The sequence below is a fragment of the Narcine bancroftii genome, chromosome 4 (genome assembly GCF_036971445.1).
Source record: "Narcine bancroftii isolate sNarBan1 chromosome 4, sNarBan1.hap1, whole genome shotgun sequence".
Lineage (NCBI taxonomy): Eukaryota > Metazoa > Chordata > Chondrichthyes > Torpediniformes > Narcinidae > Narcine > Narcine bancroftii.
In genome coordinates this window covers 250,109,094-250,132,007 of record NC_091472.1, presented here as the reverse complement: position 1 = coordinate 250,132,007, position 22,914 = coordinate 250,109,094, and the positions used below count along the sequence as shown (strand labels likewise).

The window sequence follows — 22,914 nt, the reverse complement described above, 5'->3', positions numbered from 1 at the left end:
TAATGAATACACGAGTTTTTGACATCATGTTGAAGATGTACAAGACGCTGGTGAGGTCACATTTGGAATATAGTGTGCAATTTTAGTCACCGAGATGTAGGATGGATATTATAAAGTTAAAAAGGGTGCAGAAGTTAACGATGTTGTTACCAGGATGAAGGAAACTGGGTTATTGTGAGAGGATAAACCAGGCCTGTTATCCCTAAATTGTAGGAGGTTGAGAAAGGACCTTGTTGAAGTCTATAAAATATGGAGGGACATTGATAGAGTGAATATTGACAGTCTGTTTATTAGAGAGGAAGAACTGAAGACATGACTACAAGGTGAAGGGGTGGGATTTAGAAGGGACAATGAGGGGACATTTTTTTCACTCAGGATGGTGGACATATGGAATGAGGGTGCCAAAGTGGTGGAAGCAGATACATTAGCTTCCTTTACAAAACACTTGTGTACTACATGAACGGGAGGGGATGAGGGGTGTGGGCCTATTGCAGGGAATAGTGACTAAAGTATGAAAGGCAGATTGTTTGGCACGGACAAGTTGGGCCACTTTCCATGCTGTAGGACTTACGACAATGACATTTAACTTTTCACACAAGACTCAAGTTTGTTTATTGTCATTTGATTGCAGAAGTACAACCTGATGAAACAGTGAGCTTCATTCCTCAGCACAAAATACGCAGACACACAACCAAACATAACACACATGCATACAATACGTATACAGGACAAGTATTTATATGTACAAATAAATAAATATTGTTTTGTGAATACGAGGGTCTCCATTAGTGTGAACAGTTCCTTTCGTTGTTCAGCATTCTCACTGCTCATGGGAAGAAGCTATTTGTCACCCTGGTGGTACTGGCTCTGATATGCCTGTATCTTTTCCTGATAGGAGCAGCTGAAAGATGCTGTATGCAGGGTGGAAGGGTCCTCATTGATTTTGTGCACCCTCTTCAGATGATGATCTTGGTAGATCTTGTTGATTGGGGAAGGAGACTCCAGTGATCCTCTCTGCCGCTCATGTGGTCCTGAGGATTAATCTCCAATCCATTTCTCTGCAGCCACTATACCACACTGTGATGCAGCTGGCTAAGATGCTCTCGACGGAGCTCCTGAGGAAGGTGAGCATGATGGTGGCTGGTCTTTTCAGGAAGTGCAATCTCTGTTGTGCCTTCCTGACAAGTGAGGAGATGTGTGTCCACAATAGGTTATTAGTTAAGTGTACTCCAAGGAACTTGGTGCTCTTCACTCTCTCAACTACAGAGTTCTTGATGTGTAGTGGAGGGTGGTCGTTCCTGGTCCTCCTGAACTCCATGATCATCTCCTTTGTCTTGTCCACATTGAGACTCCGATTATTACTCTCGCACTACACCACGAGATTTTCCACCTCTTCCCTTCGTGGGTCTCATCATTGTTGCTGATGAGTCCAACTATTATTGTGTCATCTGCAAACTTGATGACACTGTTGGAGCTGTGTAAAAGTATTGAGTATTTGTCAGGGGTAGATCATGCTTAACAAACCTTATAGAGTTTTTCAAGGGGGTTACAAAAAAGATTGATGAAGGGAAGGCTGTGGATGTTGTCTATTTAGACTTTAGTAAAACTTTTGTCAAAGTTCCCCACAGGAGGTTAGGAAAAAAGGTGGAGGCATGAGGTATAAATAAGGAGGTAGTGAAATGGATTCAGCAATGGTTGGATGGGAGGTGAAAGAGAGTAGTGGTAGAAAATTGTTTGTCAAATTGGAGGCCGGTGACTAGTGGAGTTCCTCAGGGATCGGTCCTGGGTCCACTATTGTTTGTTATATACATTAACGATCTGGAAGAAGGGGTGGTGAATTGGATAAGTAAGTTTGCAGATGATACAAAGATTGGTGGTATTGTGGACAATGAGAAAGATTACCATAGCTTAAAAAGAGGTATAGGAAAGCTAGAGGAGTGGGGTAAGAAATGGCTGATGGAATTTAATACGGATAAGTGTGAAGTATTGCATTTTGGAAAGGCAAATCTAAATAGGTCATATACATTGAATGGTAGACAATTGAGGAGTGCAGAGCCACAAAGGGATTTAGGAGTTATGGTAAACAGTACCCTCAAAGTTGATACTCGGGTAGATAGAGTGGGGAAGAAGGCATTTGGAATGTTGGCCTTCATAAATTGGAGTATTGAATTCAAGAGTTGGGATGTTATGATGAAATTGTACAAAGCATTGGTGAGGCCATATTTGGAATACTGTGTGCAGTTTTGGACACCAAATTATAGGAAGGATATAAACAAAATAGAGAGAGTGCAAAGAAGGTTCACGAGAATGTTGACAGGATGTCAGGGTTTGAGTTACAGAGAAAGGTTGAGCAGCCTGGGGCTTTTTTCTCTGGAGCGTAGAAGATTGAGGAGGGATTTGATGGAGGTGTTCAAGATTTTAAAAGAGACAGAGAGAGTCAACGTGGATAGGCTTTTTCAATTAAGAGTGGGGGATATTCAAACCAGAGGCCATGGTTTGAGATTGCAGGGGGAAAATTTTAAGGGGAACATGAGGGGAAATTTCTTCACGCAAAGGGTGGTTGGAATGTGGAATAAGCTTCCGGTAGAGGTGGTTGAAGCAAGGGCGTTATTTACATTTAAGGAAAGACTGGATAATTACATGGAGGGGAGAGGATTGGAGGGGTATGGACCAGGTGCTGGTCAGTGGGACTAGGAGGGTGGGGATTTGTTCCGGCATGGACTCGTAGGGCCAAACTGGCCTGTTCTGTACTGTATGTGGTTATATGGTTAAAGACTGGGTGAACTCAGTAAATACCTGGGAAACTGTAAAACAAAATCCAAGTTCCTGATAGAATTTGGGGCTGTACTCCTTGTTCATAGATTTCCTTGTATCACAAGATTGGTCAATTTTTCCTATTTTCTTGCACTTTATTTTTGAAATGTAATTTATAGGCATATTTGAACTGTGATGCTGTCGGAAAACAATGAATTTCATGACAGGTTCATTGCAATAAATTTTTATTCTGATTGTTCGTCATGAAAGGAGGCCACTTGGTACAGATTCTGTATTGGCTCTAAGATAAACCAACTCATCACACAGACAGCGAGACTGCTGAATGACTAATGAACTGCTATAACTCTGAGACTCCACTATTTTTAATAATATTTAAGTTTATTTTTACATATACTGTTCTTGTCAGAGGAATATCAAAGCCAGTACCTCCAGACTGAGAAATGGCTTCTTCCCACAAGCAGTGAAAATGCTGAACAGTCACCAGAACTCTTCACTCTAACCATCCGAGACTCTCATATTTACAAGACCATTCTATTTATTTATTCATGTGAATATTTGTCTTGCATATGTATTTGCGGCTGTATGAGTGTTTGCACTGGGAACCAGAGAACACTGTTTTGACGGATTTTACTGGTACAATTAGATGATAAATAAACTTGAACTCTCCCCACCTTCTTCCTATATCTTCCACCACCGAATCTTCTGCCACTACTAATCCTTCACCTTGTAAAGTAAAATAGGCTTTTTAATTATCTTAGTTCTTCTTTGCCCCTTAATCCTTGAACCCTCTGCTAATGGGAACAAGTTCCCTCTCTACTCTGTCCATAGCATTTATGATTTTAAATACTGCATAAGTTTGCCTCCACCAATCCAACTGGCTGAGTTCCAAGGAAAAGAATACCAACTTCTCCAGTCTGAACACCTGAAATTATTTTAATAAATCTCTTCTGAAATTTCTCCACAACCTTCGCATCTTTCTGAAGTGTGGCGCCCAAAATTCACCATTGTACTTTCTGGCTCTTTTATTCTCATATTTATATAGCCCAGCACCCTTCTTGCTTTTTAACTTTTGTCTTTGCTTCTTTAATTGAAACATGTGAATATACTCCTAGGTCCCTCTATTTTTGTAACTTTTTAGAATTGTGCCCTTTAGCTTCAATTGCCTTTTCTAAGTTTTTTTTTCCACCTAAAATGAAACATTTGTTATCTACTCCCTGTTCTGCCTTTCACAGTCTGTTCCCACCTCCATAATTTGCATTATTTGTAAATCTAGAAATTGTGCTCTGTACATCAACATCACATTCATTTTTATTTTAAAAAAACAGTGGCCTTTGGGAACCTCATTCTGATACAAAAAGAAACTGTCCTGGATAGACTTTTTAAATAAATTGATTTTCACCCTCTCAGTGCCTTTCACACTAATATTGGGAAAATGGAAATTCCCTACTTTTATAACCCTATTCCTCTTGGATCTGTATGTGATTTGTCAACATATCTGCTGCTTTATCTTTTGCCTACCTGCAAAATTATCATCCTCTTTTTGTTTCTAAGTACTCCCCACCCATATGGCCTGATTTGAAGTTTTAGCACATTCCTGACATATCCTTGGTGGCAAAACATCAGATGAAGAGTCTAATGATGTTTTTGAGAAGGTGGAGATGGGGAATATTGGAGTAGTGGGGTGGGGGGGGGGGGGGGGGGGAACTACTGGAGAAGATAATATGTTCAACTATGTCAAGAACAATACAACATAAATTACCTTTATCATAGTCCCAAATTATGTCATCTATGATAGGAGAAAGAGGAAATTGGGTACTGACTTTGGAATTGATGATTGGCTTCACCCCATAGCACATACTAAAAAGAAACCTTTTTTACTACAAATAACCCTACCACCAATGTTTCTAAGAATAAGAATGCCCAGTTAAGTCATGGAGGACTATGGCCTACAGTCATAGGATAAGATTCTGCATCTGTAATTATTCCACAAAGTGAGGAGAGAGTGATCTAAATTCATAAGTAACAACCAGTTAAAAATGTGTATTCTTGAAAAGGAGAGATTGTATTTCTCATCTTAATCCAATTGATCATCTCTAGCCCTGATGCCCACAAATGACATCTGATTCTGATTCCCAGGGTGCAATACCAACTTGGATTTTCCAAGTGAAAGGTTTAAAAATACATTCCATCTTCTCCATGTCTCTGGTTCATTTTAGTATTAATTGGGGTAGCTTGCAATTCTACACTATGCATTACAAAATACTTTTTTTGATGATTTATAATGTTTACAATGTACCATGGGGAGTTCCTTTGCAAAGAAAACTGATCCATACACAGGAAAAAAATTGTTCGCTCTTTTAACGGTCATGTTCTCCTAAGTGTTGTAGTAAACTTGGATCTGCAGCTGATGTACTCTGCCAGAGTCCCAACTGTGTGCATGTTTCTGATCATTGCTAGTTTTCTATCTCCAACAAAATACGTTTACAAGAATTGTGAATGGAAAAAAGCTTGCAATACATTTGTTTTCCACAAGATGGCTTTCAACCATTTGGTTTGTGGCAGCAATTTTGCTACTGTGTGGAGTTGCATTTTATTTAAAGCATCTAAATGTGACTAATTTTGTCGACATGTGAATACTTTACAGATGTATTTGATCATTATATATGTTTATCTCTTCACCTTGATTTTTCTGAGATTTATAATCCCTGTCGCATTAGATCATGCAAATAATTTTCTGCTACCCTTCAGTTAGATGTCCATTATGCTGCTATTCCTGATGTCATGCACTGATTGTTCTTCATTCTCAGTGGGCTTCTGACCCGTGAAGTTATTTTACCATGACACAATGCTTGGTGCTTTTGAGAAACAAAAATTGGGGGAAGGGAAGTGTGAGAAGTAATCTTGTTTACAATTTACTGAACAACTGGCAATAAAATAATATTTTGTGATTTGGTTAAAAGGTGCTTACTGGAATACAAGATAAATATGTTAAGTCCTACTCCAAAGCAGACCCTTTATTAATTACATGCATTACACTTTTTAATTGAGAGTACAGGAACCATTGAGATGATGCTACTTTTCTAAGATGGAAGGAGACTTGTGTGGAGCACCAAACTGGCAATGACGTTTTAGATTGAATGTCCCAATTGTCTGCTGTAAATCCTATGTAAATTTTTGAAGTAGTGGGCAGGATTTGTCTGATACAAATGAGTTTTGCTCGATTCAATCACTTTTAAATCAAAGCAAATACTGTATTTGGCTTTTAATTTGTTTGGCTTCTCTGCTATGTTTAATCCATGCCTGTTCTATCCCCTTCACTTCTCCTTTCACTGTCACTGGCATTTATCTTTAATTCTTTTTGTTTCTTGCTGAATTTATTTGCCTTTTCATCTTTTCTCATGTTTTACTCTTGTACTACTTCCTACCTTATCCTGTCTGTAAAACTGAAGACATCAGAAGGGAGAAACATCAGAGTTCAGTCCTACAGGTCAGGGATGTATAGCTGTACCAGGAGCTTGACAAGGTGGCCAGTAGAGATAGTTAGAAGGGAAGCTTGGAATCTAAGAAACCTTGAACTTGCAGGTGCCAGAATGATGAGAGTAAGCATTCCTGTGTTCTCTTGAATTATTTTTTTCTTCTCAAACCATTGGATCAGTCTGCGTAATCAAGTAATAATGAGGACTTTCCCTGCTGCTAAAAGCAATGATGGTCAGAGTAATGAGATATGTCTAAATGATGGTCTGACTGAGCTCCAAGAGCACATCATTTAGCCTCTCATACCTGTTCTGCTGTTCAGTAGGATAATGGCACACTTTATCAGTTGTATTGTAATTGCAATCATGATGTCGAATTTGCTCCATCTATTCTCACTAGCTTTGTGATTGGCACGTGTTCTGAAAATCATCCCACAATATAAATGGAGATTTTCAGAACAATGACAGCTTCAACACTTTATAGAATCAGTAAGAAATTCTGTAGTATTTTTGGGAAAGTTTGCTGTTCAATTTGATTAAGGAAAGGAAAAGAGCTGCATATTTGCTGTTTTTGCAGTCATGTTGGAAGAAGTATTTCAGCTTTTTTTAAAAAAAAGTCTGGATCATTGCAGGACAATAAAAATGCAACTTTGCTGATATTATCCTTTGCAGATATTAAAGATTTCCAAGAATTTGGAAATCTTTGGAATGTTTGGTTTGACACTTAAATCTCTGGTTTCCTTAAAAGGCAATGGATACCTAATCTTTTCTAGTGTTGCACTGTTGATCATGCTTCTTTCCATTCTATCACGTCCATTGTACATGCTCTAGAATTTTTTTTTTAATGTTTTTATAAATAATAGTTGCATCTGCTTATTCTTCAGCAATTAACTGTTTAGTCTTGCATTTTCCCCTTGAGGCATATGCTTCTTTGTAAGAATTGATTATAAACTTTCCAGTATTTTTTATACCAACTTTTGAGTCCCAAGTTTATGCTCTCCTATTCTTCTAAGAATCAACCTCCTTGACAGGAAGTGTTATTCCTTATGCTTTTCATAATACCCAATTTTGTTGCAGGTTAATTCATGAAGCCAAGTAATTCATTTTAAAGTATCTGTGTCTTTCATGTTGAAGTCTTAAGCAAGACTTGGACTTATTGTCCATCCCTAATTGTGTTCAATACCTGGTGAGCTGTCTTCTATAGAGTGTTTTAAAAACACACAAAAATGCTGTAGGAACCCAGCTGGCTTTGCAGCACCAATAGGAGATAGATATATTGTTGATATTTTGGGCCTGAGCCCTTCTGTTTCACAGTGTTGCCTTGTTAATTTTAAACTAGAATTTTAACAAAATGTATTTCTAAATATATAGACAACATTCATTTCTATTCAAATATATTTTATGTGCTACTAATGTAGTCTCTTGGGACATGAGAAGAATTAACATTTTCTTTCTACCAACGATTTGATGAAGGATTGGAATTCAGTGGCTGAAAGAATGATAGAATCTTCCCACTTAAGTAGTTGGACATGAAGTTATTTAATTTATTAGCATTGGAGATTTGTTTATTGTCCCATGTACTGACAGTTTTTAAAAAAAATTCCTAGTTGTCCAGACATTCCAAAAGAGTCAGTGCTCTCCGGTGCCACTTTTAATTTAAAAATTCACAGATGACATCGTAAAACCAAAGTTAATCATAATAATGGTCAAACAAGAGTTCTAGCAGGCAAATCCGATTCAAGGTGACTTCCTTCCATTCCAGGAAGTAATCAACATGATGCGTTGCTGTGACCTTCAAGGCTGTGAACCAAAAACTAGAAAATGGGATTAAGGTAGATAGCTCTGTTGGCTAGCATTGACCCAGTATTCTATCGGTGATTCGAGTAAACTGAAGAATTGCAAAAATATCACGAGGAGAAAAAGAAACAAAAGAAAAAGGCTGCATTTGACTTTAAAAACTCCAAAATCCAACCACCCTTCTGGCTCATTTGGCTGCTGAACTATACGACTAAGGAGGTTCTAAATTTAATTCCCATTGTTTACAGAATATGACAACCTCTTCTGGGACCAACACAATTGGAACCTATTGACTGAGAGAAATTAGCTTAATAACTGATCAGTAGATTTTTGGTATTGAAAAGGGTATGGTATTTATAGAGGAATGTGTTGGGTAGAAAAAAAATATATCAACCACAGTCTTCCTAAATGGTGGAGTAGACACGAGGATCTACTTTTGAATGGTTTACTTCTGCTTCATATATTTATGTACTTGTTGCTAAGTTTGTGAATTGATGCTCCCATTGAAATTTGGTATCACATTAAACCAAGGCATTCATTGTCCAGCATAGTCCATTTTACTGTGTGGGAATTTATCTTTACCATACACTAATATTAGACAAGAAATTCATCCCTTGGATATTTTACCTGCTACTAACTAATCTTTTTGATTAAGAAATCAGCTGTGGCTGTTGAGAGTCCGATGAAGTGAAATAAGAGATATGATGGAGAATTCAGTCATTTAATTTTGAAGTGAATGGCATATTATTTCTTCAATTTAAATCTATTTGCTCTATTAAATGTTATCTTGCCAAGGATTTAGTGCTACTGAAGAAGTCTTGTGTCCATATCTTACGCAGTTAGCTGCTTTCTAGAAGTCTTTCAAAAAAATATATGCATCTTTGGTTTTGGCACTGTTACATAAACTAGAAAGATGAATTCACTTATTCCTGTTCTAGGCTGAATTAGCACATGTTGCAGAAAAGATGATCTGTTGACTGTTTTGTGGTCATTTGGTCACATCGAGAAGATTTTCTTACTTTGGAGATGATGAAAAGTTGTTGCATACTGGTTTTAAATTGTGAATCAGGCTTTTTGGATGATCTGGCGTACTGTTCTAATTGACTACCTTTTGTGCTCCTCTTGGTACTGCTTAACATAATTTTTTTTAAAATCTGCCCTTACACTCATTCTTTCTCATTTAAATGCCATTCTCTCCATTAAAGAATCATCTAATGTCATGTCAAATCGTACAATTTGTTTTATTTGATCTTTTAGGGAGGAAGGTAGTTAATGTGGCATTTAAGCAAAGTGATTGAGGTGTTTGGTTAATCTTAATTATTGAATCCTTCTACTACTTTATCACGGTGATTGTAATTGGAGTCTGTAGTATCTTGAGCTGCACCTCTAGTGGAGAAAAATAAATGGGGGTTGGAGTATAATTAGTAAAAGGCCTAGAGGTGACCACACCAAAGACTTGCATAATCCAAAAAGAAGCAGAGTTTTTAATTGGTAACAGTACATAACTCAGTGGTCAGGTCAAAGCTGTAACTCTGTTAAAGGATTATGTTTCTGTTGAAGAGATTTTTCCCCTCCAGCTGTACAGGTAGCAGATGGTTTCTATCTCAATAGTTATTGTTGAGGCAGTCTCTCCTCTACTTCTTGAATATGATTTATTGCTTGTCCCAGAAACCCAATTGGATTCAATAGGTTGAACAGAATAAAGTTACCATATGTGAATGAAGCAAATCATAATTAGTTACAACTGTTGAATAAACTGTCTATATTTTTTTAATTGACACTGAATGTTCAAATAAAAAGTGATCATCTCTTCATACTTCACAGGAAACAGTAAAATGTACTTCACAATAAAAGATACTTCCTTAATAGAAGATATAATGTCTTACAATTGCATTGGCCATGTAATGGTGTTGTAATTTTATTTTTAAAGTTACAATATAGATGCTAAATTTTATGTCAGGTTAATGAACTCCAGCTGTAAGCATCATTAGCCAGTTTTTTTGCTTTTTCTTGGCAAGTGCTCACTTCAGATTCAGTCTATTGATTGGATGAATGTTGATACTTAGATTTAAATGAATTCTGCTGTTTTTCTACTACTAAGTTCATCATTGTTACAAATAGTTGCTAATAGGCAGTTTTTAATTATAATCACAAATACTTTACTCAAATAGAAAACTGGAAAAAAAATGCCCATTCCAGTTTCATCTATAAATAAGATATGAAGAGTAATTCAGAAATTCCTTGGCTGCAATCAATCTTCATCATATTTTTATTCTGTTATCTTAGCTCTGAAAATTATACGTGAGATGTACTTTGCATTGAGATTTGACTTGGAGATTTCAGATTTATTGTCAGAGTACAAAGATGACATCACATACAGCCCTAAGATTCTTTCTACTGCGGGCATGGCAGAATTACCACATTTTGGTAGTACAAAAAAAATCAATAAAAAATGCAGTCGTTAAATGAGTCTCTGATTGAGTTTGTTGACGAGGAGTCTGACGGTGGAGCGGGAGCAGCTGCTCCTCAATCTGGTGGTGCGAGCCTTGTGGCACCTACACCTCTATCCTCATAGTTAGCGAGAACAGAGTGTGGGCTTCTGGAAATGAGGAAATCAAAGATCCAATTACACAGTGGGGTGCTGAGTCCCAGATCTTGGAGTTTGCTGATCAAATTTTGGGGGATGAGGATGTTAAATGCCAAATTAGTCGATATGCATCTTTGCTGTCCAGGTTTTCCAGGGGTTTGTGTAGAGCCACTAAGATGCCATCCATGTAGATCGGTGGTACGATAGGTGAAATGGAACTGATCCACGTTGCCACTCAGACAGGAGCTGATGTGCTTCAACACCAACCTTTCAAAACACTTCTTCACTGTTGATGTGAGTGCTACTGGTTGATAGTCATTTAGGCAGATTACCACACTCTTCTTGGCACTGGTACAATTGAGGCTTGTTTGAAACAGGTGGGTACCACACCCTGACTGAAGGAGATGTTGAAGATATCTATGAATATGTTGAAAGTTGGTCAGCACAGATTTTAATACTTGGTCAAGTACTCTATCTGGACTGGATGCTTTCCTCAGATTAGCGTTACTGAAGACAGCCTGCGTGTCATCCCCAGATACGGAGAGGAAAGGATCATCAGGGCACATGGGGGAAGCATGGTGGTGGTTCATTCTTGTTCTTGTGGTCAAATCGGGCATAGAAGGCATTGAGTTCATCTGGGAGTGAAGCTTTGCTGTCTCCTACAGCACTGGATTTGGTTTTGTAGCAGGTTACGTCATTTTAGGCCCTGCCTCAGCTGTTGGGTATCCTTCATGGTTTCCATTTTTGTCCAGAAACTCCATTTCACCTGGGAGATGGCTTTCTGTAGGTCATAACTGCACCATTTGTGGTGATCTGGATCTGGACTTGCATGCCAGCATCTCTGCTTTTTAATTATACTTTAAAGCATTTTGGGATTTTTTTGTAAATGGACTTTTTATAAAATTGCATTGATGCAAGCTATTTTTCATTTCTCTGTAGAGTCCCACTTTATGTATTTTCTAAATAAGGTTCTTCCAATAACACAAATTGGAGGCAAAGATGTACTTGTATTGAAGTGATATTAATGGTTCTGAGAGTCAAAATTATATATTTTTAAATGGGTTAACATGTTGAAAAGCCAGGTGTAAAAGTATTTTTATCCTTCTAGTAATATATAGATGTAATGTTGAAACATGCATTCTTACCAATAAATCTGAAAATATACATCCTGAATAATTTTAAATTTATTTCCCTTTACTTTTCAGTTTGTTAAAATGCTTGCATGATTCTAATTTTTTTTTTTAAAAACAAAACAAGATTTTTGGAGTGTTTTAGTGGCTTCAACCATCTTCAGTTAACACATCCCAATACTAAATGAGTCTTTTACACAAATATCCTTTGGATGATTATCATTGTTGCTACTTTCAGAAAGAACAAACATGACATAAAATGCTACATCTGGCACTTGTTTAATGTCAATACTAATTTGGTATGACATCAGAAACCCTGGCAAATTTCTAGAGAGATGTGGTGGAAAGTGTGCTGACCAGCTGCATCATGCATGGTCTGGTATGGAAACACCAATACCCCTGAGTATAAAGCTCTCCAAAAGGTAGTAGACACAGCCCAGGTCATCACGGGCAAACCATCCACACTACTGAGTAGTACTGCTATAGGGAGTGCTGCTGTTGGAGAGCAGCAACAATCAAAGATCCTCACCACCCAGCGCACGATCTATTCTCACTGCTGCCATCAGGAAAGAAGTATAGGTGCCATAAGACTCACACCATCAGATTTGGGAACAGCTGCTACCCCCTCCACTATCAGACTCCTCAAACAGAGACTCATTTGAGGACTTTAATGATTTTCTCTCTATTGCACAGTTTATTTACATTTGTTATCTGTTTTGTTCTTTGTTACATGTTTTACACTGTGTACAGTTTATTTTTTGCACACCCGCAGGAAAAAGGAATCCCAGGATTGAATGTTATGTCATGTTTGTACTCTGATAAAATTTCTGAATTTGAAAGTGGCTTTTATTGTCTTCCTTTCTGATTGAGGTTTTAATTTTCTCATTGAATAAATATATTACATTGTAATAAAATATTTTAGCACTTAGTAATTCCACAATCGCAGTATTCTACCAATTAATATGGAAACTTCTGCTCATTTTCATCTGAGTCTTCTGCAGAGCGTTAATAAATTTAAAAGAAAAAGATAATGTTTGAAATCAAATTTCACTTTTGAGTTGATAGCTGTTTGTAGATGGCTGAATTCAATTCTGAGTTTTCATTGGACTGTAGATTGAATTTCTACCAGAATGGCTGGACCTTCCTACATGTATTTAGTTTTCCTGATCAAGTGGCTTGACATGGGTGAAGAGAGATCTGTGTAACCAAGAATCTAGGTGGCATCCTTATTTTCATCTCTTGGGACTCTTCAGTATAAAAATTGGAAAGTCAGTTGCACCTGTATAAAAAAAAATTTGGTGAGCCACATTTCGAGTAGTGTGTGCAGTTCTGGTTACCACTCAATGAAGACTTTAGATAGGGTGCAGAAGAGTTTACCAGAAAGTTGCCTGGATCGCCATGTATTTTCTTACAGAAGAGGTTGGACAAACTTGGATTTTTTTCTATTGAGCATTGGAGGCTGAGGAGCAACCAGATATTTCATAAAGTTATGAGAGGCATGGATAGGACATGAGGTTTTTTTGCAGAGCGGAAATATCAAATACAAGATGACATTGTTTTAAGGGGAAAGGGAAAGTTGAGAGGGGTGTTGCAAGTCTTTTGTTTTGCACAGGGAGTGGTAGGTGCTTGGAACACATTGCCAGCAGAGGTGTTAAAAGCAGATTTGAAGCATCCAGACAAATATAACAACAGGTAAGGAATAGGGGAATTATTGACCACGTGGGGCAGGTGAGACTAGTTTAATTTGGCATCAAGCTGCAGACGTGGTGGGCTAAAACACCTGTTCCTGTGATGTTCTGCTTTATTTCGCGAATAGAGTTGTGACAACGCCACTTTCTTCATTTTGTGTGCAGTGTTATGTTGATTTGCAAAGTTGTGTTGCAATGGTCTCGGCTTTTTTTTTTGTAAAACTTCAAGAGATATCAAAATCTGTTTATAAGCAGTATTTCTGAATATACAAAAATGTACATCCTAACAAACCTGATTTAGTTCTGCATGTTTTTCAATTTAAGTTTGAACAAATTTTTTTTAGGTATGAAAACAAAGCTGCCAAAGATAAAGACAGATACAATTTACAGCTGAAGAAAGCCATAGAAGAAAATACTCATCACAAAGTAGAAAAACAGACAAAATTGGCCCAAGCATTGCAGGTCGCTAAGAAACACAAACAAAATGCGCCACTTTCAAACCAACACATATTGGACAAACTTTTCCAGTCACAAATCCAGAACAAAACCAGCTTGGAACTTCCTTGTAAGGCAATAGATGTTCCATTTTCTTTAAGTGTTTTAAAAAAACAACTTGAGCAACTTTCCAAAAGCCACGGGACGGGTGGTGAAAGACTTCGTCTCATTAATTGCTTGACTTCATACAATGGATGTGTCGTCGCCTCTGAACAGAGGCTGATGTTGCTAAATCCTTTCCGAGTGGAAGAAACTCTTCTGTTTCGAAGACTGATGGAGCATCACATCTTTGAAACAGAAATCCTTGATTCACCAATACCTCTAACAAACAGGTAAAATAAATATATTAGCATTTTGAATCTTAGATTTACATTATTGTTTTATTTATAATTTTGTTCCATTGCCTTGAAAATAACATTAAATATTTAATTTTATAAATCCAGTGTGCTGCCATGTATGTCCATCAGGTCAAATGCTAAATGCATTCTCCTGACAACTATTTTCCCTGTATGGATTAAAGCCAGTAATATGTATCTTTGGTATTTGATTGCTGCAAATAATTAGCACAGAATTATAGCTGTAGTTTAAAGAATTATTATTCTCTCTCTCTCTCGAAACAGATCTGTTAATGAGTTAAGCAATAATGATTGCTTTAAGTATATTAACTACTAGGCATTAGGAAGTGTAATGGCACGTGAACTATTGTATGTTATCTGTAATCTACTATTCATCATTGCCAAGGCTAACCTGTTGTCTAATTTGTTTCAGCCAGCTTGGTGGACCCCAGTATATAGATTGCCTCTATAATATGCAAAAAGAAAACACTGCAATGAATGGGATAACTTGTTTTACAGATCCAAGACTTGTCTCTAATGGGTTCAAGATACAGCTAATCACAGGTATGTTGTAAGTTGACTGTTATCTTCCTGAAATTGTAGCTCCTACTAATAAATCAAGCACATTTTTACAGAAACATGAAATTAAGGAGACTTCCACTTTTATTTCTACACCCAAAAATTCATTGTGTTACAATGTACAGTTTTATTATGTGATGAGAATTTTAAGGACAGTGTACCTATTTCTAAATCTACAATTGCAGTTTTTTCCACACGTCTGTTTCAAAGCTTGGCTGTTGTTCAACCAAATGAAAAGTATAAATTCTTAAACTCTCCAGAGGGAGCTCTGCTATTTTCCTGGAGAGGCAACTTATAAGCAATAGCATGGTTTTGTTATATGAATGCCATAAGCTGACTGGTCAGATTTTAGTTAACCAGTTCACTAAGTACAAACAACTTGGAGCATGTCTGGAGATGCTTGAAAATTAAATTTAAACTTTTCAGATCCATTAATGCTGAGCCAAAGTTCCATATGCAGTTCCTCTAAATGATGGTGAGGGTGGGATTCTTTATCAGTTATTTTTCACTATATAACACTCCCCCCCCCCCCCCCCCCCCAAGTCCTTTGTGTATTTTCTAACAGCTGGTGAAACTGGAAGGTTACTTTAGCCTATTATACTATATTTAATCCATATGGTCAAAAATGAGCTTTGAGGTGTAAAGGCACCCGCTGTCATGACCTTCTTGCTGCTAAATGCAGTTTTTGGGTCACCAGCAATGTATACTTTACATAATCATCCATAAAACATACAAAATGTGTCAGAGATAAGGCGTTCCACCCAATAATAGCAATAAATTATTCTGACAGATTTGCTGTGTCAGTAACTGGTCAGTGCAAGAAAGAGCATGAGGTTTTTTGCAGGCACACCTTCCTCACATGGAAAAAATTTTAGGGGTCTAACCTTTGCAGCAGATTTCTAGTGACAGCATATCAAAGCAATGCTGTGCACCTGGGAGGAAAAAGTTGAATTTTGGCCTTTGGCACAGGAACAAACATTTCCATTGACAGAACTGCATTGCATTAATCTCCCATTAACAAATGTTGAATGCTGAAAGATTCCGTTTTCCTAACATATAATCCACACACCATGTTTAAGATTTTTGTAAAAGATGTGTAGAAATTTTTAGTTCCGTAGAGATTCCAAAGTTGATATTCTAAACAAGATCTGGTATGCAATGGGCATTTAAAACCACTTAGATTATTTTAATTTACATTGCCACTTAGCTGCAGAAATGCTCTTAATTTTGAAGTCAATCAATTCCAGGTCAAGGTGAGGACAGAAAAGGCACTCAGTGTGCCTCCTGATGCATTGACAAGGAATGTTGCCTACTCTATCCATTGGCAATGTCTTCAGAGTGGACTGCACCATTTCTCTTTTTACAAGGGGGTCATGAGTGAAAAGGAAAAGAGAGAGGGGGGAGTGATATTACCAATTATTAACATGACTTTTATGTTTTTAAGTTTAATTGAAAAAGTCTGTCTATTATATCCAAGTTATATTGTAATTTTTGATGTTGAAAAATAGAACTTTTTGAGCTATTTTATTCTGAAACTCTAAAGCCCAACAGGAGTCTCACTATATTATAAAAATTAGATAATTTAAAAAAAAACTTTTGACTGAATTACAAACCTTGCAAATGGAAGTAAATTCTCAGTGGATAGAATGAGAGAACATTTCCACTTGAAACTCTTTACACAGAATAGTTATTTCCAAGAAAGGTCACCAAGTGAAGATTTATTTTCCTCTTGCTGAGAGGATGGTTTTTCAGTGTCCCTGTCAGGACGATCTTCTAACATGTATGGTGCAATTCAGCAAATACGTCACTCACACATTCCACTGGGGCTTGCTCCTTGTCCAGGGTGATGCAGGCACTGACCCTGGATGAAATTTGTTATTAAACATATTTGACAACTGATTCCTTTACTTGGGAAAAGACACTGCCTTGTTTAAATCTGCTTAGTATGGCCATCCCTGAGAGGTTGCCAAATGTCACTCAGGCCATGTGGGAATTGTTAACACAAGGAGCAAGTCAGAGCCTGAGGCAACTTTTGATAAACCTTGCAAAGGTTTGCAGCTGTAGTTAACTTCAGTTGAAATACCTATAGCACTTTAATTTCAAAACAAAATCATTTATTCTTGTCACTTCATTGTTGTAGAGAAGGAAAGTTTAAGTCTGCCACTGTATTTAACTTTTTAAGTCACTAAATCAACATGCATTAGCTCCATGTTTTAAAAAAAAAACATATTTGCACTACACACAATTAAAGATTAAAATCCGTCAAATCTAGAGCTGTTTCTTTTTTTTGTGATTAGGTGGTTCAATGGGAGAGCATCTTTTGGAAATCCAAGAAATGGCGAGGTGTTTACCTTTCTATGGTATATCTGATTTACAAGAAATTCTGAATGCAATTTTAAACAAAAATGCTCAGCATGTGCACCAATGCAGACCTTTAAAGGTTGTAAATTATTTGGAGGTAAGACGCTTTTGGAAAATACCCCCAAAAGTAATACATCAATTTAGCAGGTGGTTCTAGTGGAAATCAAAAGATTTTTATAATGAAAACCTGATGATCTTAGAAATGGATAAAAGTGCTGTTAAGGCAGTTTTGTTATTTCATCTTCAGATGGTAAAATTAGACATTTGGAGATTTATAACATTTACAAATATTGTGTTTATCTTGTTCATACCAAGTATTCTATGTATGTTGTTCTCTATCCAAGATTAGGAGAAGGGGCATTGATATGCTCCTTACAAAAGTGCTATGTAACTTGACAGCATGGGAACGCTCATAAGCAATGGAATGTCTTCCTCAGTCTATTTTTGCTGCCTCCTTTAGGGGAAACTCATTCCTTGTACCCTGCTGTTGAAAGCTCCAATGACATTGAGCAATATAGGGTATTGTGGACACAAGACAGACTACAATATTATGGTTCAGCATGTTGGTGATTTTGCCTGCTTTAAAAATATATATGGTTACGAGTTTCCAGTACAGAATAGGCATCTTAAACAATACTTTGCCCTTCTGTAAGCTTCTTAACAGTTGGTTTCAAGGAATTGCATCTGAAATGGCTTGAAATTAAGATATCATAGCACAGATGCACAAATACAGGAAGGATATAGCAAAGGTGGGAACTTCTTGGTGTATGAAAGACTAGTAGACTCTGAAGGCCTAATAGCAAATAGACACATGAGCAGTTGGGGCACTATAATCTACAGGGTCTGAACAAAGATGAGGAAAGTGAAAATAGCTCAGCAACTGAATGACCACACAGGTAGCAGGCAGTTAGTTAGTTGCTTGCGGTTAATAGACTCACAGAACCGGGATAGTGTATGCTGAGGGCAAGAAGGGTTCCTAATCATGTTAAAGCTTTGGATCTGGAGCTTGGATTGCAACAGAGAGAACAGGAGTCTGTGAAGTTGCAGAGGCTTCAGGCAATTCCACAGGCACTCAGTGTCCCTGGAGTGACTCTTTTGCTACTCTTTGTTGCTTACTGTAAGGGGCTCTGGGCAATATTAGTGGCTACTCTTTGTCTGCCTTACTGACAGCAGAAGGAAATTTTGTGTAATTTTACATTTTTCGTACTATTACATGACAAAGGAATCTTGAATAGCTTAACTAGAGCACTATTTTTGGCCCGATGGAGATTTAAAATTTAATTTAAATTTAGACATAGAGTACAATAACAGGCCATTTGGGCCCATGATCCTGTGCCACCCAATTTACACTTCCCTGTGCATTTCAAATGATGGGGGGAAAAAACCGGAGTCTCCGGGGAAAACGTACAAGCTCCTTACAGACAGCGCAATATCAAAGCCCAGTCTCGACCATTGGCACTAACTGCTATGTCAACTATTGCCAAGATGTTAGGCTTAATGACCACTATTCCCATGAGTTTACAACAGAATAGACCATTGAGCCCATCAAGGTGAGCACTGGCATCAAATGATATCAGAATTGGGACAGAAATCCCAACATGTTTGTAGTATAATGTTACTTACCTCTTAAAGCTGAGCACCATTAAAAAAAAAATGCCTTGGATCTTTAAAAAAATCTATACTTCTTCTACACACATTCTGCCACTTCCTCCCACAATAAGGCAGTCATCCTCATCCATCTGTGATTGGAAAAGTAATACCTGCTTGAGGCACCTCATCTATTCCTAGATAGCACACACAACAAAGCTTTCCCCTACATCTTGGTGCAGGTGACAACAAACAATTAAATTCATTGTGAAGCCTGGCCAGCTCCAGTCACAATCACCAAGTTTCCATATAGCCTTGGGTACAGTCTTTAAAGTGACAAATCCCCAATCACACCAGCCATCTCCAGATGGACTTCATACTCAGCTCCTTAGTGTTCCAGAAAACCAGAGAGCTGACAGTCAAATGGCCCACTTCCAATCGTACTGACACAGTAAGCCAGCAGATTACTTGCTGCCAACTCCACCCAACTACTCTGAGACATCCTTGTACTGATCTTTCTTCACATTTATTTTTCCTAAAATAAACAGAAGATGCTGGAAACAGGTCAGTTGGCATCCTTGAAGAGAACAACAGAGTCAACATTTCAGGGGAAAAAAGACAATGGAGCATTATCTGTTTCTGTCTCCAACGATGCTGCCTGACCAGCTGAGGATTTCCATCATATTTTCTTTCACTTCAAGCATCTGCACTATTTTCCTTTTGAACCTCTTTTTCTCGTCCCTGATTCCAGCTCTACGACAAAGTGGTTTACTTTGTAGATGGACAAAAAGATAAAGCTGGCAAATACTGAACCTATTTGTGTTTAAACCTTGCCTTCAAGTGAAAGTTAATTGAGATTTTGGCCTTTAATCTCTCCCAAGTATATGAGCTGTCAGCCCATAAAAGGACAAAGTTCCTACCTCATTTCAGATGTTAGCATTTGCTGAAATGGGAGTTGATAGATGACCTGTTGAAACAGGATCAGGTTCCTTCGATGCTGATATTCATAATCTAGGTTCATGTGAAAAATGGTCATTTGACTGATGTAGCAGAATGCTACTGTATCTGGCGAGAAGGCAAGTAAAAGACAAATTAAGGTCAAATCAACTGCAGCTAATTGACTCAATAGAAAATGGACAATGAATTTTTTTGTGTTTTAAGAATTTTCAATCAACATGTAATCAAAATGAAGAATTATCAAAAAGAAAAACATCAATGTCAATTAAAAAAAATACAAATATCGATCCGCATGTCGATCCGCCTGTCGATATTAAAGAAAATGAGAAAAAAAGGTCAATTATTATAAAGAATCTTTGGAGCGCAATACACAAGTGTTGGAGAAACTCAGCAGGTCACACAGCATCTATTAGTTTCTCCAACACTTTTGTGCATTGCACTTCAATCTGCAGACTTTCTGTTTAACTGAATCTATGGAACAAGTTTACCCTCTTGATGAATGACATCACCTGTTCAGCTGTGTTCAGGTTATAATTTAACTTCAGGGTACTAAATAAGGCTGAATTATGGTTCACTGATTTAACATATTCCTCAACATGAAAATAAAACTCATGCCATGGTCGGTCAGGTCCTATTAATTCATTGTTGATTTTCTGAGACATGAATACAATGATTTTTGCTACACTATATGGAAAGCAACTTTAAAGTTTCAGTCTATGTATGGCATTTTATACTTATTCTCTCTGTCCTCTTCTGCAACTTACCAGGCCCTATTATAAAGGTACTCAAGCTTTCAAAACGGAGGTCAGTTTCAGGAATGCCTGGTTTGTCCACTTGTGCTCTTGACCTTTGTCCTTTGCCCCTTCGTTCCTGCCAGTAACAGGGCCAGAACCTAAGGGCAAAGAGCAGAGTCCAGTGATGTGTATTCACGACCTGTTTGTTCTGCATATTTTCATAATAGATAGAGCAAAGAGATGAACTGTCCTGACTGCATCTTCAAACCAGAGAAGGATAAAGATGTTATTTCTTGGCATCTCTGGAGTTCAGAGACATTTTGCCAAAAAACCTATGGTGGTTCAGGGTGAATTAACAATTTGTTGTAGTGATGAATATCTATTTCCATGACTTGGTGGATACTTGAAGTGCTCTCTTATTAATTAACATACAGTTGTAGTTTGAAGCTACCCACAATGAAGAAAATTCTGTGGGAAAATTTATAAACCTCTTTATACATCTCCATTCCCAGTGCATGGTATGAGGGGCATGTATGAAAAGCATAAGTGAAAGCAATGGATGGCGTAAATATTTATATTAAGAAAATATATAACATTTTCACAAAAAATGAAATAAAATGCAACTCAGTCCTCAAACTTGTATCTCAGCACATTTGATTACAATTTTGCTTTAATACTTATTCACATGTATTGGTTTATATTCTTCTGAAGGGAGAGGCTGTTCGTATGGCTCGACAGTTACCGCTGTGCTTTTCAAGGGAAGACATAGAAGATACATTGTTAAGGATGCACCAACAACTGGGAAAAGATTGTAGCAGCTGCATTCACGGCCGCCCATTTTTGCATCATTTAGCAAACATTCCAGAAACAAGCTGACTTGACAACAACATACAGATACTCAAGTATAAAGAATCACCACGAGTTTCACTCCTTGTCTCTCTCTTATATCAAATGGAAAGTAAAAGTTGAAATATTTCTTGTTCCTTCCCTCTCATTTTCTTTCCTTAATGGGGAAATAGAGCACCCCATCTTTTTTATATTTTACCAGAAGTGGTATGTCATGGACCAGTTCATTTCTCACTCCACGTGGGCAGTTGCGTACCCAGTGAACTTCAGATCAAAAGTTCCATAATGGAGGTTTTTTTTTGTTGCATGCTCATAACTACCCATGCAGGTGAAACCAAACAAGTAGGGGTGGGGGTATAAACTCAGTACACCAGGCATTATCTGTGGAGAAAGAAAAAATGTATGTTTTGATGAAAGGTCATTGACTTCAAACATCAGAGTTTCCATGTTTATCTTTTAGGTTGGGATACAAAAATGTTGAATTTTGCTGAATAATTAATTCAGATGTTTTTGAAACTTTTATGTCTTCGATGAAGGATTGTTTCCCATCACTGCTACTCACAACAGAAACAAGGAAATAATTATTGATCCATCAGTAGGAATTATTCTATCACAAGCCATGAGTGTTCAGTTAAAACCTGATCAACAAAATTGACATCTTTTCACTCCAACAGCGTCTAGAGTTTGGGGTTCTTTACACCCCTCAAGTAAATCACTGCAGAAGTAGCAGCTGATTCTTTTGATAATGCAAATAGAAAATACCCAAATGTTCAAGAGAAGGTAGGCATATCATTCATTGTTGCAAGTCTCCCACGGTAAACATTATGTTTCACCTTTTTTCCTGTGCCATCTATTTTTTTTTGAGGTAAAGATAAATCTATACATTTTGAATTGCATATTTGATCTTCTGTTTGGAACTAAATTTGTTTGTATTTCTGTCTTCCCAAAGTCTTTCACGTTAATAAAACTACTTTGGTGGCTGTAATTTTACATAGATTGAAATGTATTATTTTGGCAATCAGCTGTGACTTGTAAGTTGAATATTTCTTTTCTACTCGTTCACATTAAAATTGTTGCACTTTTCACTGGTGGCATCATTTTTTAAATCTATGATCATTAGTATACTTCACTGATTGCCTAAGAGCCAAGCTTCTCTGGATCAATCTATATTTCTGAATATCTTTCAGCAGGAATTTGATGGAAGCATTTGAAATCTTAAAGAGAAAAGCATTCTCATTGATAGAACACAGTAATAATGGAGAATGGCAAAAGAACCCAAACATGACATGAGGCAAATAATTTGTTCCCAGTGTTTAAGGTCTGAAATGCCCATTCAATTCCAATATAGCTGAATAGGTAAATTAATGGGAAAAATTTGTAGGACTGGAGAAAGAGGGTGGGGAATTGGGAGTAGCTGGATTGCTCTTGCGTGAAGGCTTAACAGGCTGAATGCCCTTTCGTGCAGTAACCATTCTGTAATTTTTTTTAGTAAAACCTTTTGGCTATGTTTGATCCATTACCAAGTCCTCATCACTCACTCATTCTTTTCCCTCATTCGCTCCCGATTTCA

General features: G+C 37.3%; 1 protein-coding gene across 11 annotated transcripts in view; it reads left to right on the top strand.

Annotated features, from left to right (window-relative positions):
• Window positions 1-22,427, top strand: part of LOC138761841 (PMS1 protein homolog 1-like) — a 105,617-nt gene extending 83,190 nt beyond the window's left edge. For 5 of the 11 annotated variants that reach the window (XM_069934684.1, XM_069934683.1, XM_069934685.1 and 2 more), the window contains 4 exons: window positions 13,795-14,277; window positions 14,714-14,844; window positions 17,157-17,317; window positions 21,210-22,427. In XM_069934684.1, coding sequence (XP_069790785.1) covers window positions 13,795-14,277; window positions 14,714-14,844; window positions 17,157-17,317; window positions 21,210-21,374 — 940 coding nt within the window. In that variant the 3' untranslated portion in view covers window positions 21,375-22,427. Of the gene's footprint in view, window positions 1-13,794; window positions 14,278-14,713; window positions 14,845-17,156; window positions 17,318-21,209 lie in introns of those variants that run through there. The other 6 variants (XM_069934686.1, XM_069934687.1, XM_069934688.1 and 3 more) reach the window with 6 other exon arrangements.
• The last annotated feature ends 487 nt before the right edge of the window (window positions 22,428-22,914 follow it).